The following is a 15,960-nucleotide window of genomic DNA, read 5'->3' on the forward strand; positions in this document are numbered from 1 at the left end:
GTAAAACGCTTTTCCGACTTTTCCGACTTTTACGCCGCGATTTCCGCTTTCAAAGTGAAGTCCTCCTTTTGTTCCACCAATCTGCCGCTGTTGACTTTGCTAATGTGTGGGTAAATATTGCACTTTTCCTGGGATCGATGCCGTGTGGCGGGAAACGATTTTAATTGATATCCAACAGATAAACATCCCATCTTTTAATTTTGTATTGAGGGTGTAGAAGCACTCGCTGCTGGCCTATCCATCGCTATCATATCTCTAAAACGTTATAAATACCAGCAGTAATTTGCCAATCGCGCACCCTATATAAATTTAATACCGTCGCACTTGGCCAGACATGTGCTTGTCCCTCTTATCGATGTTCTGGTTTAAACCGAAAATCATCTAAACGTGGTGCAAAGAGGCAAACAAACTTAGGCTAGGACAACTGAGGGCCGCGATGCTCAAGCCCTTATATAAGCTTATTGTTTTTTTTAGCAATCACCCTGCTGACCAATTAAAACAAATGACACGTTAAGATAGCCTCTTTACTGCGCAGATGTTTTGCGGGCATTCGCAGTTATTACTTTGAATAACAAATTGGTCTGGCGAATATTTGCTTTTTTTTATGTAAATATTATGGGCGCACGCGAAATTGATGGAGCACAGTGGGCCAAGTTAGTTGGTGGCAGCTGGCCAAGAAGTATTGCCCCTACTCTGCGAGCCCATATAATTTATACATTATTAAATGCTGCACAAACAATGGATTTATCAATTGGCGAGTGTCAGTCGGGAATGTTATCAAGACCACTGATAGAAATGAAGCACATGAAGTTATGGTTCAACTTAAGAACTGCACCTTACGGTAGATTAGTAAGTTTCATAATTTGTAAACAATTTGGTAAAATTAGAATACACAAATAATATTACTATCTACTTGAACGACTTACTTCCAAAAAAGGTGTGGTATTGGAATACCATGGCATACAGCTAGTTGGTTCCCGTGATCATGGGGTCATAGGACAGGGTTCGAAGGATATCCACCCACCCACTTGCCGCCCCAGTCCGCCCCCGGCCACCTGACTCCCCCCGCCCATCAGCCACTTGCCCCATACGATAGCAGCAGCAGCAGCAGCAGACTAAGCTCGCAATCTTATCGGAGCTGCTCTTATTGATTAATATAAAGATACTGACAGACAGCCCAATCGGCGCAGTGCGGTGGGTATCTGTATCTGTGTATCTGTATCTAAATGGGGAAGGCTAAGCACGGGCCCTCCGGAGTTCGTGGAGCAGCTTTTTTTTTCACCTGGCCGGCGCTACGAGCTGACATATAGAGCAAACAGAAAGACACAATTATTTTTTCACATTATTGTTATTTGTTATAATGGCAGATAGGGGGGGCTCCTTTCGGACTGTTCTATCTGACACGCATTTCTCTGCCTTTGGCGCCCTCACAGTGTCGATAAAGGCGGCATTGAATGACTGACAGTGCACTGAGCGAAATTCCATCGCCGCGGCCGGGTGCTTAGCCCCAGCTATTTGCGCACTTAGATAAGCGCCTTTTTGGCAGCCCATCAAAAGTGATAATCGATTGCTTTTCAGGTGGTTTTTGTTTGCTGCTCGGCATTTCGGAAGCTTTGTGCTGGGGAGCGTTTTTATGGGGCGGAATTATCGCGAAATGGAATTTAATGGCTGTTGTTCAATGAAGAGTCTTCCGGTTGTATTCGCACTTAATGGCCATATGTAAACATAGACCCTTGAAAATAGAGAATAGTAGTTTTGCATAAAAATGTATATTTTATGCTATAAAAGAGGTAATAACTAATATTAAAATAAATACATTTAGTTAATTATTTAATGGTATAGCGTTGGCATTATTATTTGGTACATTCAAATGAACAATCTTTTTACGACTAGTACAGAGTACTCCCGGTATTCCAGCCCTAAAATTGGGGAACCCCCACGATCACTTTCACTGCTGTGCAACCCAAACCCCAAGCACTCCCACCTGTCATTGCAATAGCTTATGTCAACTGCAGGTGACCCACTTGTAGATCCCCTGACTCCGCATATTATGCCATCCCAGCTTTCAACGCATGTATAAAGGCTCCCGCTGGAATCAGGGCCTAATTTTTGGGTTATATGCACAGAGAACTCTCCCTTTTCGACGGGCTTTTATCGCAACCCAAACTTCCGCTCAGTGTATCCCCGCCCCATTTTTTTATGGAGCGTTCTGCGGCCAGTTGAGCGCCAGGCGGCCTTTTTGTGATTGAGATTGTGATTGTGCTGACAACAGAACCAGGCGAAGAAAGACAGCCGACGAGCTGTTTATGATGATGATTTGTGCCATGTGCCATATGGCATATGGCATATGGCATATGCTGTGGTGGCATGTGTGCCTCATATCCATGCGACACAAGTTACCATGATTTGGTGTTTTGGCTACGTCGTCTCTGGGCTGAAAAACTGTTATAAACACCACTGTTTGAGCTGCATAATTACTGCCTGTTGTTTATTTCCTGTAAAATGCAAGGCCCAACATGAAGCCCTCCCAGAAACCTACCCATCGTCGTCGACTGAAGACAAACAGAAAATAGGTCTATTCATGGGGGCTTATAAAGCTGTTCCGCTATTGCAAAACGCATTTTGTCTTATCAGTGAGGCAACTGGCGGCTAAAGAACCCAAAAGGCTCTCGAAATATTCCACATTGCGAAGCATTATATTTGTCTATCAACAGATACAAAAGACTGGAACTTGTTTTTAGGTCTAGTGACTCACTCAATTTCTTGGTTTTTTCCTTACCCAATTTTTGTGCAACTCTCTTTTTCCTGGGCCAATATTCAGCCGTTTTTTATTGACCTCTTTTAGTTTCCATGGGTTGAAAATGGTAAACATTCCGTTGTGCAAAAACAAAACTTATTAATAGGGAATTTACATTGCTTTTCAGTGAGCTTAAGTTCTAAAGTTGATGACGAAATGGCTTTGAAATGGTAATGGAGGGCTTAAACGGGATCTTATATGTAAATATTTGTACCGAAGGAATTCCAAATATTTACCATGCACCCAAAAATATTCCACCATAGCATCGGATGGATGTGATAATCAACTAAAGACGAATTATAACAAACTATATTGAAAAAATGCAAGATTAATTCCAAATGATAGAATAAATAAATGAAAAAAGGGGAATTAAGTTTCAAAAGTTTTCACAGGGTACCATGACTTCGATTATATGCGCGGTTTTGCAATCGTCTCATTTGGTTGGCGCAACCCAGCGGCACGAGAATCAAATCAATTAGTACGCTTGTCAAATGCCATGTTGTATTTTGGATTAACAATTGAAGCAACATATTCGGCGATATCGATAAAACGATAACAACGACGCGTGGCGAGCTCAACTGTACTTAAGAGCACTTTAACCTTGTGTTTTTATTTTTGCCCCGCACATACTTAATACCCAAGCTTGACCATATTTTACATTGGCAACTGATGCTATTTTTGGTTATTTCCGCTGGTGGGGCATTAAAAAGCGATCCGTTTAGCTTCACTCTAATCCAGTTGACCGGCGCAACGGTCTATTTTGGTTCCTTGGTTCCAAAAATGAAAAGAGAAGCTCCGCTGTCCACGTTTGCTATCGGTGTAAGTTAGGTCAGTCACATTTGGGAATTTTTGCTGGAGTACAGTTGCGCTCGATTGGCTAATACAGTGCGGCCTCGATGATCTGAGCTGTGATTAGACAGCCTAATTAAAATACCAACCCGATAATTGGACTGAAGTACGGGTACTCGAGGCCACTCGATCGCACATTTTGCAGTGCCGAATTCCCTTATCGACCAATCCAGGCGAACGACCTTAACTGGGTCTCGACTCGACTGTGTACCCTCGTTATGCAATTGCCTGGCAGTCCCTGGCAGACTTTGGCCAAATATTTTAGCCATGACTAGGCGAGAGGGCCCGGAATGCTAACTGCTAACTGCTAACTGCTATCTGTTATCAGCTATCTGCGTCGCTTTCGCGTCACTTGATTGATCAAAGAATGTTCAGGCAGGCAAACTGAAAACGGCAAACGGCAAACCCTTTTTCGCTTCTTGTCGCTTTTGCGTTGTAAACCAAAACTTGGCGATCTGAGGGCCCGACACTCGAGAGCCCCGGCGGCTGATGGCTGATGGCTGATGTTACGTCTGATTTGGAGCTGATAAAATGCCAGGGCGTTTATTGTATTTGACTTGATTTGTTTGGCATTGTCTCTGTCTATCTAATTGCTGTCTACAGAGCTAGAATTCTCGGAATTACCGATGGCCAAATACTAGAGACGAGTGTGTAGGATTACGGGCTACCACTAACTGAAATTTCAGTTAGCTAGACACTCGCTACACCACCGACAGGTGATTCAGTTTCAAATGGACTTTTGCCCTCCAATCTATGCGGTTGGTATTTTTTCATTCGAGTCGCAGTTTCGCACAATTTCAAAACATATAGGAACAACATATATGTATTTTTGTTGAATGAGTAAAATGTTTAAAACTCATATCGCAGGCTGTCCTATCAGATGCATATTAAAAGTATGCAACGAATTAATTCTTTTGCAAACCGCATCAATAGATGAAGTTCAGACAACTAAATAAAAGGATTCGAAATCCAAAATGGAAACCGAGAGCTCCGTTAATATCTTTCATTTTTACGAATTTTGAGCAAACATGGTTTTAAGAAAATTTCTGTACTGCTGGCCTCTGAAATATGGCGTTGTTACAGTGGGCATTGCCTTTGGACTAGCGGACTTCATCGTGGGCAGCATTGGATGGGATATGGTTATCTCAAACAAATATCCGGACTACGTGGTCGAGTTCTTTCGAACCATGGACACCCAAATCTGCGTGGCCGGATTTGCAACCCTGTTCTGGCTCATGATGCTCGACCACTTTCTTCTGATCTATGCTGTATTTTACGTGAGTTCGAATGAGTCAGTTCAAAGATTTTCTCACAAAATTAACGTCCAAATTCAGAACAAACTTCTGATTATCGGAACCTGGCTGTTGATAAACTACATGGTATTTTTGTTCACCCTCGTCACCGTGCTGTTGGATAGCTTGCTGATCCTCAGAATAAGTATGCTGATGTGTTTGGATGTTTGGATGTTTCACCCAACTATAACCTTTCACTTTAAGTTGCCCTCGGATACTGTTTGATCGTGGTGAAGTCCTATTATAGTGAGTTGACTACGGGTCTGGACGTAGATTCCGAGTCCAGCGAAGGAGCCATTGGCAGTGACAACGAATCGAATCCCTAAATCGTGAACATTCATTAATTAGAGTAGCAATAAATTCGTTTGTGGAAGTAATAACCAGGTGAAGTAAAATCAACTAAAAAGCGATAAAATAAATTTGTTATATTTTTATTGCGAATCCGAACTCTGTAGTCGGTACACTCCCCCTTTTCGAGAGACGCTCGTTGTGTGCTTATCTTCCTTCTTCCTGAAAGGCAAACAGGATTAAGCGATAATGAAACTGCACTTTCCGAAAATGCCGTCAAAAGCCCCGCTTCAGACTCATTAAAAATCCATTAAACTCGATAAAAATAAGAGAGGGACGCAGGCTCCACAGAAAGAGCGAGACAGAAGGCGGAATAAGCATTTCTTAATAAGCTTTACACACAAATGTGGAGCACTTGGTGACAGTTGCCAGTGAGTTTTCGGGTTTTTTTTTCCCCCAAAAGGGTGAAGTCAACACAAAACAACAAAAAAAGTCGAAAGTCGAGGGCCGGCCACTTAAAAGCTCATTTTGTGAGTGCATTTCGGTGTTGCATTTGCAAATAAATCATTCGGTTTCCAATTCCGATTTCATGCTGCTCATGAGATATGCAAAAACTCGACGAGTAAATCAGCTTCCAAAGCGTTTTAACTACAAATGAGCCAAATGAGCGCTGATCACGAGCAGCTTATGGTCACGCATTCATTATGAATTAATTCGTATATCAACGGATAATCCAAAACCTAAAATCAACTGGTAGGATTTTTTATATAGTAAGTAGTGTGGCATTCCTAGTGCATGAATCACACCAAAAGTGACACCAAGTGATTCAAATATTATATTTACTTCCTTATGCATATTGCACTACTTACTTGAGATACGTGGATCATTTTGGATAGATGACTAATACTTCAAACGTTTGTCAAGCAACTATTTCATTTCTACAACAATATCAGCTCTTTAGAAATAACGCAAGCACCCACTTCCGTTTACACAATATTAATTCTAAATAAAATCACTATTATATATGTATATGAATGACGTATAGAAAAGTGACAAATATAAAGCCCAATTGAGAGCACAATTATAATCCATTTCAATGTTTCTTGAAGTTATGAGTCATAGCCCATGTTTGTACTAACATGCAGTTATAATGAGCACGTCTTTGGAGAACCATAAAACCTATTTACCAGATACAGATACATTTACAGTTGCAGTCGAGTTGAATGACACCCTCGAGTGCAGCTCACACTCCGTGTCAAACATTTATCAGGCAATCGATAAGGAAAGGAGCTCCGCCGATCCGCTCTGCTTCGCTACAAAGTTGGGGATAAAGTTATCAACGACATAACTGCCGATACAAAGCGGTTCGGTTTCACAACTTTGTTTAATGATTGGCATAAAATTCACTTTCCGACTGCCTGCCGTGCGTTTTATGCGCTGGATCTGAAACGGGGTCGGCGGAGTCCTAAAACTACTGATCCAAGCTGCCGACTGCTCCTCTAGAATTTATGCGGTGCCATTAAAGAAGTGTCCATAAAACGCTGAGCTTAATTAAAACGCCACGTAACGCGTACGCACCAGGATGGCGTTTAGAGTTGAGCTGCAAATCGCTGGCAGGCAAACCATATTTATGGCTACACAAATCGGCATCCTTTTTCAGCGCCTAATGAGATTTTCTCAAAAGCAAAAATCATAATTTCCACGCGCAACGAAGCGCAACAAATGGCCCTTTTGCCAGGTGGGCGTGGCACTTGCCACAGTTTCAGACGCACCCATTTCAGAAAACAAAAGGGAAAAGCGGAGAGCTTGAGTGAAATGCAATACCAAATATAATAATAATACAGGTTTCTTTCAAGTTACTTATTAATAGGTACAATTATAATAATATCTGTGATCTCTCATTTTCTGGACCTTGACCGCGCTTTTAGCTGTTGATTACCTCACTATCTGACTTGAGGTGATTTTCATATTCTTGGGGTATTTATTCCTTGGGTAGCTGACAAGAAAATCGTTCACTCTCACTTTTAACTTCACTTTGAAACCAGCAGAATGACAACTTTGATTCGCAGCTTAAGTGGCCTTTGGGAATACGAATTTATGGACGCTCCTCGAATGTGGAATTTAAAAGTGACGTGTTTAGCCGTAAAAATAAGTGATATTTCTTTCAAGGAATTCCCGTGTTCATCCGCTAAATATAAAGTATTCACCATTTGCTATACACACTGCCAACGGAATTTTGATTTATCATCGTTGAATAGCAAGTATCTGATCGAATGCAGAAGGAATTTCATTGTTCTATATCAAAATCAGAATCTCAAATGCGTCCGAATAAATCTAATCGTGGTGGACAAGGAAAGAAGTCCCTCACATTGTGATTACAATTTTATTAAATACTCGCACTGCGAATCTCTTTTACGGACGAAAGTGAATGCAGATTAGGAAATCGATTCAATACAACAATTTTGCCTTCGTTCACAGCAATTTGCCGCCACAATTACCTATCGAATTTCCACAGGCAAGTTGGCAAATATTAATAATCCGCCGTGTTGTACCGCTTATGCAATGAGCCGCGGCAATTACAGATTTCTTAGCGATTGCCCGCCCATCGAGTCGTAAGTAATCTAGGGGCGCTGAAAATCCGATACCCGAGTGGATCATTAAAATCGAAAATTTTCTGCACATTTAACAAGCCACGAGATACAGTATCTGCGGCTCCTTCGAACATACATATACTTGTAGTATCTGTCTGGGTCGGCATATCAATTTCACCCCAGGACGATCTGCACCCCAGGAGCTTGATATCTCGGCGGTCAGGGCTTGTGTCCTGAACCCTTTCGTCGCATAAGGCAACTTAATTCGCTTCCGTTTGCCAATCCAAACAGAAAAGGACAAGAAGAACGCATAAGGATAGGTGCACTGAAAACTATTTCAAGCCTTGGTGAGGATCTGATTTGCTGTAAACTGAATAAATAATTCCTTGTTACAGACTAAATAACAGTGTGTTCAGACTTGTTTCTAAACTATATGACTATAATTGTCATCATTTTCAATGCTTTTACTTGAACTATAATTAGATTGAAATTTCAAATTTTAAATTAAAAATCTCCCTCTCTACCTACTTTGGTTTCAGTGTAGCAGCTATAGCAGGGGAGGATTGGCAGTCCTTCCGACAGCTTCCCTTGCGGTTCCCCCTCACCTCTTTGCCCCTTTTGCCCAGCATTTGTGTGTCAGTTGCCAGTTTCGCGTCTTTCCGCTTCCGTTTTTTTTTTTTTTTCTTACATGCGACTGACGACAGCGACTCGACCGAAAGCGACCCCATAAATCCGCTCACTGTTTGTCTTAGATCGCCCCACTCCCATTCTCCCGCTTTCCCCCGTTCCCGTTTTCCATCTCCAGCTGTCCTTTCTCGTAACTTTTCCTAGTCGCCAGTTGTCCTACACACATTTATTTTCCTTTTAAATGTGTTTTTTGTTGATTTTATTGCATCGCCCTGGCAGTTCAATGAACGCATTTGCCGGCGCCATTTGCCAAGTCATTCCCATCCCCATTCCCATTCCCATCCCCATCCTCTTGTATATAGACCCCCTGCTGTAGGAAAAAAAGCCCTCCTTGGCACGTTGTTTTTCTTAAATTTCATATATTCCAACATATTACATTCTCATACTCGTTGGAGGCACGCAAACATTTTGGCGTACATTTCCGCAGGAAAATGGCAGCCGAAATGCCAAAAGGCCAGCGGACCAGGTGCTGAAGGTGGCTGAAGGTGGGTAAAATTGGTGGAAAGTGGGCGACCCTTCGGGCGACCCTTCGCAGCATGTTCATGCCGTTTAACATGCAACTGGGGGCGCAGTGGAGCCGCAGGTGGGGCAGAGTCATGGCTAGACTCGTTACCCAAAGGGCGGCTTTTTGTGCCAACTAACAGTGGCGCACATTTGAAAGAAAAGTGCATTAATCCGTCTATAAAAACGTATTTCAATGTTTTGATGAAATTTAAAGCATAGCCAAAAATGAGAAACTATTTTATATTTAGCTGTGACTAACCCTTTTGTAGTTGTAAATAAACTCGGCAGTAAAGTGCAAGCTTCAGGTGTGACCCACTGTTGTTGAACCATCTCATTTTACCCTTTCACCGGACTGATCCATTATGTTATTACATTTACTACAATAACCAAATTACAGGTCTGTCGAGGGGCAGGCACTTCCGTTCTATTGATTACATTTGCATTTTGATTAACAAATGATTCGACCCCCGCCCCCATTTGTGCATCGTGGCTTTATCCCAGGCTCCCCAGTGGAGCATTATTCACTGGCATTTGAAATGCCTGGGGCAAGTGTTTGGATTTGCTTTAATCACCTTTATTACTTGTCAAACACGAATCGGCCGCAGGCCACGTTTTCCGCACTGGGGAAGTGTGTGGGCTGGATGTTTTGTTGGCTTTGCGGTTTTTTGTTTACATGTTTCGGTAACAACAAATGTGTGTAAAATTCAATATGCTTTTGGCTTTTGCGGTTAGCCCGAAAAACTTGATACCAGCGGACGACACGTGCCCGAAAACAGAAACCCAAAAACCAAAAACTGAAAACTGAAAACCGAAAACCAGGAAACCACAAGATCCTGTCCAGATAGAAGGGCGTGGTCGTAAACCAATCTGGAAGGGAATCAATTAAAGCTCATTAGCCTGGCCCAAAAACGAAAATAGCCAGGAAGCTCGAGCGATAAGGTAGCTGTCCGCCCGTCAAGTATAAATATATGCGGATAATATACGATCCGATAGCAAAGTCCGCCGTGGAAAGGCGGCGGATGCCACTGGAGACGATCCGATAGAGCGGGTGTCATGGAATCTTTGGCAAGGAATTTCGCAGCGATTTATTTACGATTTATTTTGATTTCGCTATTGGGGCAATCTTTATGAGGCCCCCACTATGCGCACCATAAATCTACGCCAGCTGTGGCGCTTTAAATTCGCGCCAAATTCGCACGTCACCCGGACGAGACTGGGTGTGAATTGAGTATGTGATATGACCCAGTCGTCCCCGATTGACTGATAAGAGCTGGCACTCGGCACAATTGTGCCCGGTCATCAAACAGTAATTAAAACGGGAAACACATAATTAAATATATTTCTCAAGGACTTTCCAGGGGCACCAGAAATGGGGCACAGCACCTACTTTAAATGTATCTGCCATAAGCATTAAATATTAAACATTTTGATAAATGAATTATTGAATAATATAATCATTTTTAATTTAAAGAACACCAAAATTCTGGGTAAAATGTGGCTTTAAGTGGCTTTAGTGCTTCTACAAAAAACATTCAATCTTACAATCAGAGAGTTAGCTCTTAGGTAAAATAATTGTTTGTAGTAACGCGGAATAATTGCTTCGTTGAAGGTTTTCGAGCCCATCGATCTTATGAGCCTTCCGAAAACAACTTTCACCTGTGCCAACTGCCAAAGATTTCCCTATAACTATAACTACAGGCCACACGATACCCCCAAGCGTGACTCATTTCCCAGGCATTTTCGCATTTTCACCTGGCCAAATGGAGGCTCGCCAAAATGGCTCGCCGAATGTCCAACTAGCGCGTGGACACCGCGTTTAATCGTAATCAGTCATTGATATTGATTGGGCGATACCGTGCCCCACCAAACTCCAACATCCACCCCACCCCACCGCCCGCCAACCGCCGACTGGCACCACCCACCGCCTCAAGAAGGCCGCGATGATTGACAGTAAATAGCGGCGCTTAGTGAGCGAGTGAGTGGGGCTGCTGTGCGTGGGAGAGGGAGAGGGCGATTGGGGAGCTGGTCAGTCAGCAGTTGGCCTCAAAGTTCAAGTGGGGCCAGCGAGGAGCTGCCAACCCGTTCCGCAGCCACATGGGGCTGTCAACGCGATAATCAAGTGCAAATATTTATTTGGCAGTGCAGCGTTTGAAAGTTAATTAATTGAGTTTGCCACGTTGGCATTTCCGGCAGCACATCAAAAATACAAAAACTTTACGAAATCAAACTTGATAAGACGAAAAAGTTCAAAGAAGTCACATTTATTTTTGGATATTTTTGGATTAAAGGTCGAGTTTAAAATATATTTACTATATCTATAATTTGGAACTATGTATAAAAGTTGCATATTTAAATCTTTAAACCTCCAATTGTAGTAGTTCATTTCTCAATTTTCTCAAATTTAAGATATGTAAACCACTGTATTTATGTCTTCATTGAATTAATCAAATCTCTCTCGAAATAGAGAAACCAAACGAAACGTAACAAAACAATTTGTTTGCCAAAATGGCAAATTAAATTGTTAAGTTTATTAAGCGGCATAGTTGCTTGTCACGCCGATGTCAAAAAGGCCAAAACGGTAAACGGCGAGAGGAAAGCAAAAGAAATAAAAATATACAAAATGCTTTTGGCCGGGCCTTGGAGTTGGCTATGAATCTGGCCAAAACGGCTGCTTGGCCCACTCGGAGCCATTAGGCAGACAATAAGCTGCGTCTTTTTAAATGGCTGTCTGTGGCAGGTTCTCGGCGACCGGCGCATGCAATTAAAGCCAAGCCGAGTAGTTGGCCAAGAGGTTAAAATGGCCACCCACGCCGTCGGCTGGCCAATTAGTTTGATGAGCGTTTCCCACTGCCGTTGACGGCAAATGGGTAGAGCAAAAAATTAATTAGCTTTTTGCGGTATCCGCTTGATTGGCCAAATTGACAGTTAGCCCTCCGAAAAGGAGCCAAAATAAAGATTGATTTGAGTTTTGGGATTTTTTTTTTATGGGTGCTGTCACTGGTAAACTGGCTAAAGAAAACATTTTAACTTCGTTACTTAACCTCTAACGTAATGTTCGAACGGAAGATAAGAAATCAATATACTATAATTTCACATTTTCACGACATCTTTTTGCTATCAAAACGGGTTCTAGTGTAATCTGGAAAAACACCTGATTAAATATTCCATAGAATTTCCCCTAAAAAACAGCTCGTTCATCTCAAGAGGTTAGCCATCCAAACATCACAAAATATCGATTAAATGGCTCTTTTGAGTGGGTCCAAAACACATGCCAAGTATCGTCATCGAGACGGTCACGTCTGACAACTTTTATTTCGCTAATGAACAGCCCTCGGCTATCACTTGACAACTTAACATACTTCGAGTTGTTTGTAAGCGAATCTAATCGGTGGCAATCTGCGTAGCACATTCCTTGTGACGTCACAGCGATAGCAATCCGGCAATCTGCAATGGTCCGTGACTTTGGCCAATATTTTTCACGAAACTTCAGTCGACTTTCCACTTACTCGCAATGTAGCAGCTGCTGTACGGCTCTGACCAGTTGGCAACAGACTGATAACTGGGCCCAAAAGAAAGGGTCCCACCGAAAATGGAATCTGAGTAACGAGACTGATGAAATTGTCGCTCCAAATTATTCAGGGAACAACCTTTGTACCGAATCGAAAATATAGTCCGACTGTTGGGGAGACATCGCAACCTAATCCCACTTAAGGTTTCTGTTAGTTTCACTTCACATTTGAAAAGTGTAATTATCTTTTGAGCACTGAACGTGACTGGAGGAATCGAAATGTCATTTTCGACCCCACAGATAATCCTTATTGGCTGACCACATGTTTACTTTCAGTTCAGGGCCACAACTTCTAATAGTAAGACGATTTGAACCCCATTTTATTGAATTTAAACTTAAATGTAGTGTGTCCCTTTTACAATGAAAGTCCCCCTTCTATTTGTAAGTGGGTTTTGTTGTTATCAATAGTTTAATATTGAATAGCAATAGCCAGGACCCTATTCGTATCCCATCTAGTTCGAACCTTCCCGAAATAACCCCTTTAAACCGTCTTATTATCGGCTATTTTACAGCCACCTATTCAACGGCCAATCATCTCACTGTCATGCTGCTAATTTCGCCAGACTTTAATGAGCTTAAAGTGCCTCCCAGTGGGGCAATCGAATCCAATTCAATCCAAGCCGTGTCTGTGCCAAAGTGCGTCAGCAATCAACCAGCGAACCAAGTGCCTGTCATTGGTCGTCATCGGCAGGCGTCAGGAATCAGACATCAGAAATCAGAAATCTGAAATCAGAAATCAGGCGTCCACATCGAACATCGATACTGACAATGGCCCATTATCATCGGCGGATTACAAGGATGGCAAGGAGGACACAAAAGGGCGACGAGCGGACTGCTCACGGTGCACAAATCGTCATTGTCTCGTCGAACAAAAGGAATCACAAGAAGCAGTGGCACTTCCCCATACCCATCCCCACCCACACTTACTGTGCATCCATGTCCACGTCCTTAACCAAGTCCATGAATCGATTGCCAGTGGACCGCGCCCCCTTCTTGTGTTTCGCATCCTGGCCGGGAGCCATTGTCAATCAATGTTCAATCAACTGCTGCATTTTTGGCAACTTCCGCTGGGAGAAGTAGAGTAATGTCATCCAATTGACACACTTCTTGTGCACTGAGAAAAACGCCAGTCTTAAATGCTAAGAAAATAGTTAAGTAGCTAAGATGTTTCATAATATTTTCTTCAAGGTTTCTGATTGAAATAATATTTTATCATACAAGAAATGTAATCTTCTAGAAAACTCTCTTGAACGTTTCTGTCTAATATAATATTTTATTATGAGAGACATTTAATCTTCTTAAAAAATTTAAAGAAAGCAAATGGTATTTAAATATATACTTGACATTTCTTCGAGTGTCCTGGCAACGGATGTCGCATGCGGGTCCTCATTCTGTTGCTTTATTGTGACCCTAATCGCTTTAAATTGTGATACACTTAGGGGTAGTTCCGCTTTATTGCGTGGGTGTTAACCGTTTTTATGGCCATCCGGAACTATTGCCATTCCCGTGATTGTGATTGCGATTGAGACTGAGTGTAAGCCCATTAGGCGAACAGCTCGACCAGGAAACAGATCCCGGCGAGGGCGTGTCCGCCGCCCAAGACCATGGCAGCCATCACTATGTCCTCCAGTCGCAGTGGCTCGATGGCTTGCGGTTGGGTGGGAAAGAAGTGCAGATAGCCAGCCTTTACGGCCAACTCGTGGACATCATCCACCAGTTTATTTTGCAATCCGGTCTCAAACAAGCGTTGCACATGATCATTGTAGTGTTTTTCCAGGACCCAGTTTTGCCGAATGACCTGAACGGCCCAGGTGTAACCCACGGGATTGGGTAACTTCTTCATCCTGCGCCTTCGAAGGAATTTCTGTTGGTAAAGGTAGAAATCCATTCTGTCTTCCGAGTCCACGTAGGCGTAACTTGGATCCAAGTTATTTCTTTTCGCCAAGTGTAGGGATTCCTCGACCAGCTGGAATCTCTCCCTTAACTCCTCCGAGCTTCCGTAAACCGAATTAGGTTTAAGATTGTGCTTCTGGAGTAGTATGCTCACATTGGCCGCCTTCAAGTCGGCCAAGTTTTCAAGGGGTCTCTGGTACAGCTTTGTGGTCAGCATCATGGACAGCAGTGCCACATATAAATTGCACAGAATAAATCCAATGCCAAATAGCAGCAGCAGTAACATCAATTTGTAGCCACGCGAAGACTGCGGCAAAGATAGTTCCCGGTTCAGCAGAGTTTGTACGGCCAGCAGGAGGTACTGACCCACATCCCATTCCTTGAAGTGCAGGCGATGGAGCAAGGAACCCATTACCGCGATATAGACCACGATAATGCCAGTACCGATCCAGACGTACAAGTCAAAGGGCCTGAAGAAATAGTAGAACTTCTCGATGGGGTTGCCAAATGGCGCCATTATAACCACACGATTTAAGCGAACTGGTTGACTGGTGGCATACTCGTATGTTCTTATGAAGATACTGCCACAGGCATCGACTTCATCATTTCTGACCATCTGCAAACATTCGCCGGTGGAATAGCGTTGAAATTCAGGAAAAGGATTCGCTTGAAAAGTTGCATTAAGCTGATCGGCAAATATCTTCAACATAGTAGCTATACTACCTTTATAACGATTCGGAGAATTCGGTAGTTCATCTTCATCCACAAAGCAATGAGGCGGATCGTTGGTAACTAAAACTCGCATTGGATAACCCATCAAGTTGCGGTTATTCCTGTTCTTTATATACTCTCTCAAGTTTGTGGGCTTTATCTGCAAGTAAGGATAGGGTTTTATTGACCAAAGTTGGTTACGCGAGTTATAGATTAGCAAGTGTGAAAAGCCTGCATTCCAGTAAGCTTTACATATATCCATATAGCTGTTTGTATTTTCTTTATCTTCATCTATCAGTAAAATATCATTGTATTGTCTATCCGTGAGATATGATATTAGTACATCCAAAGTGGCCAAATTCCAATCAAAATCCTTTTCAAGTCGTATTATAAGAAGCACAGGTTCGTCGTAATAGGTCTTAAGCTCTTCACTTATGTTATTAAAAATTACCAATTTCGGGTAATTGTCATCTGAACTTGGAAAATCAAGAGATTCCTTTCCATAGCCGATGTAAATTTGGCTTTTTATTTTGAGTTCACCACTCAATTGTAAAACGATTGTGTCAGGAATGGATAAAACCATCCTCAAGAATATGATTATCAGAAGGATTCTAAGCAACGACATCTCGAAGGGCTTGTGGGTTAATAAAAGTTATTAGAAAGACAGGCGGCGAAGTAACCTCGGTTGGTTAATTCAATAAAGCGAAGTAATTAGTTGGATAAACTTATTATGAAGAATTAATTAGGGACGCAGAAAGGCGTCAAATATATATATGCAAT

At 42.3% G+C, this 15,960-nt stretch overlaps 3 protein-coding genes across 6 annotated transcripts in view; 2 read left to right on the plus strand and 1 right to left on the minus strand.

Annotated features, from left to right (window-relative positions):
- Window positions 1-15,960, plus strand: part of LOC120444557 (homeobox protein 5) — a 55,814-nt gene that overhangs the window by 16,480 nt on the left and 23,374 nt on the right. The window contains exon 1 of one of the 4 annotated variants that reach the window (XM_039624311.1): window positions 5,218-5,322. The exons of the other annotated variants lie outside the window; for them this stretch is intronic. The gene's annotated coding sequence lies outside the window, so the exon portion shown is untranslated. Of the gene's footprint in view, window positions 1-5,217; window positions 5,323-15,960 lie in introns of those variants that run through there. 4 annotated transcript variants of the gene reach the window in all.
- Window positions 4,618-5,353, plus strand: LOC120444561. Its single transcript, XM_039624318.1, has 3 exons — window positions 4,618-4,923; window positions 4,981-5,083; window positions 5,143-5,353. Exons 1-3 carry the CDS (start codon window positions 4,675-4,677, stop codon window positions 5,262-5,264), a joined length of 474 nt encoding a protein of 157 aa, XP_039480252.1. The 5' UTR covers window positions 4,618-4,674; the 3' UTR covers window positions 5,265-5,353.
- LOC120444559 lies at window positions 14,120-15,805 on the minus strand. Its single transcript, XM_039624314.1, has one exon. It carries the CDS (start codon window positions 15,803-15,805, stop codon window positions 14,120-14,122), a length of 1,686 nt encoding a protein of 561 aa, XP_039480248.1.

This window comes from Drosophila santomea, chromosome 2R (genome assembly GCF_016746245.2).
Source record: "Drosophila santomea strain STO CAGO 1482 chromosome 2R, Prin_Dsan_1.1, whole genome shotgun sequence".
NCBI classification, from domain to species: Eukaryota; Metazoa; Arthropoda; class Insecta; order Diptera; family Drosophilidae; genus Drosophila; species Drosophila santomea.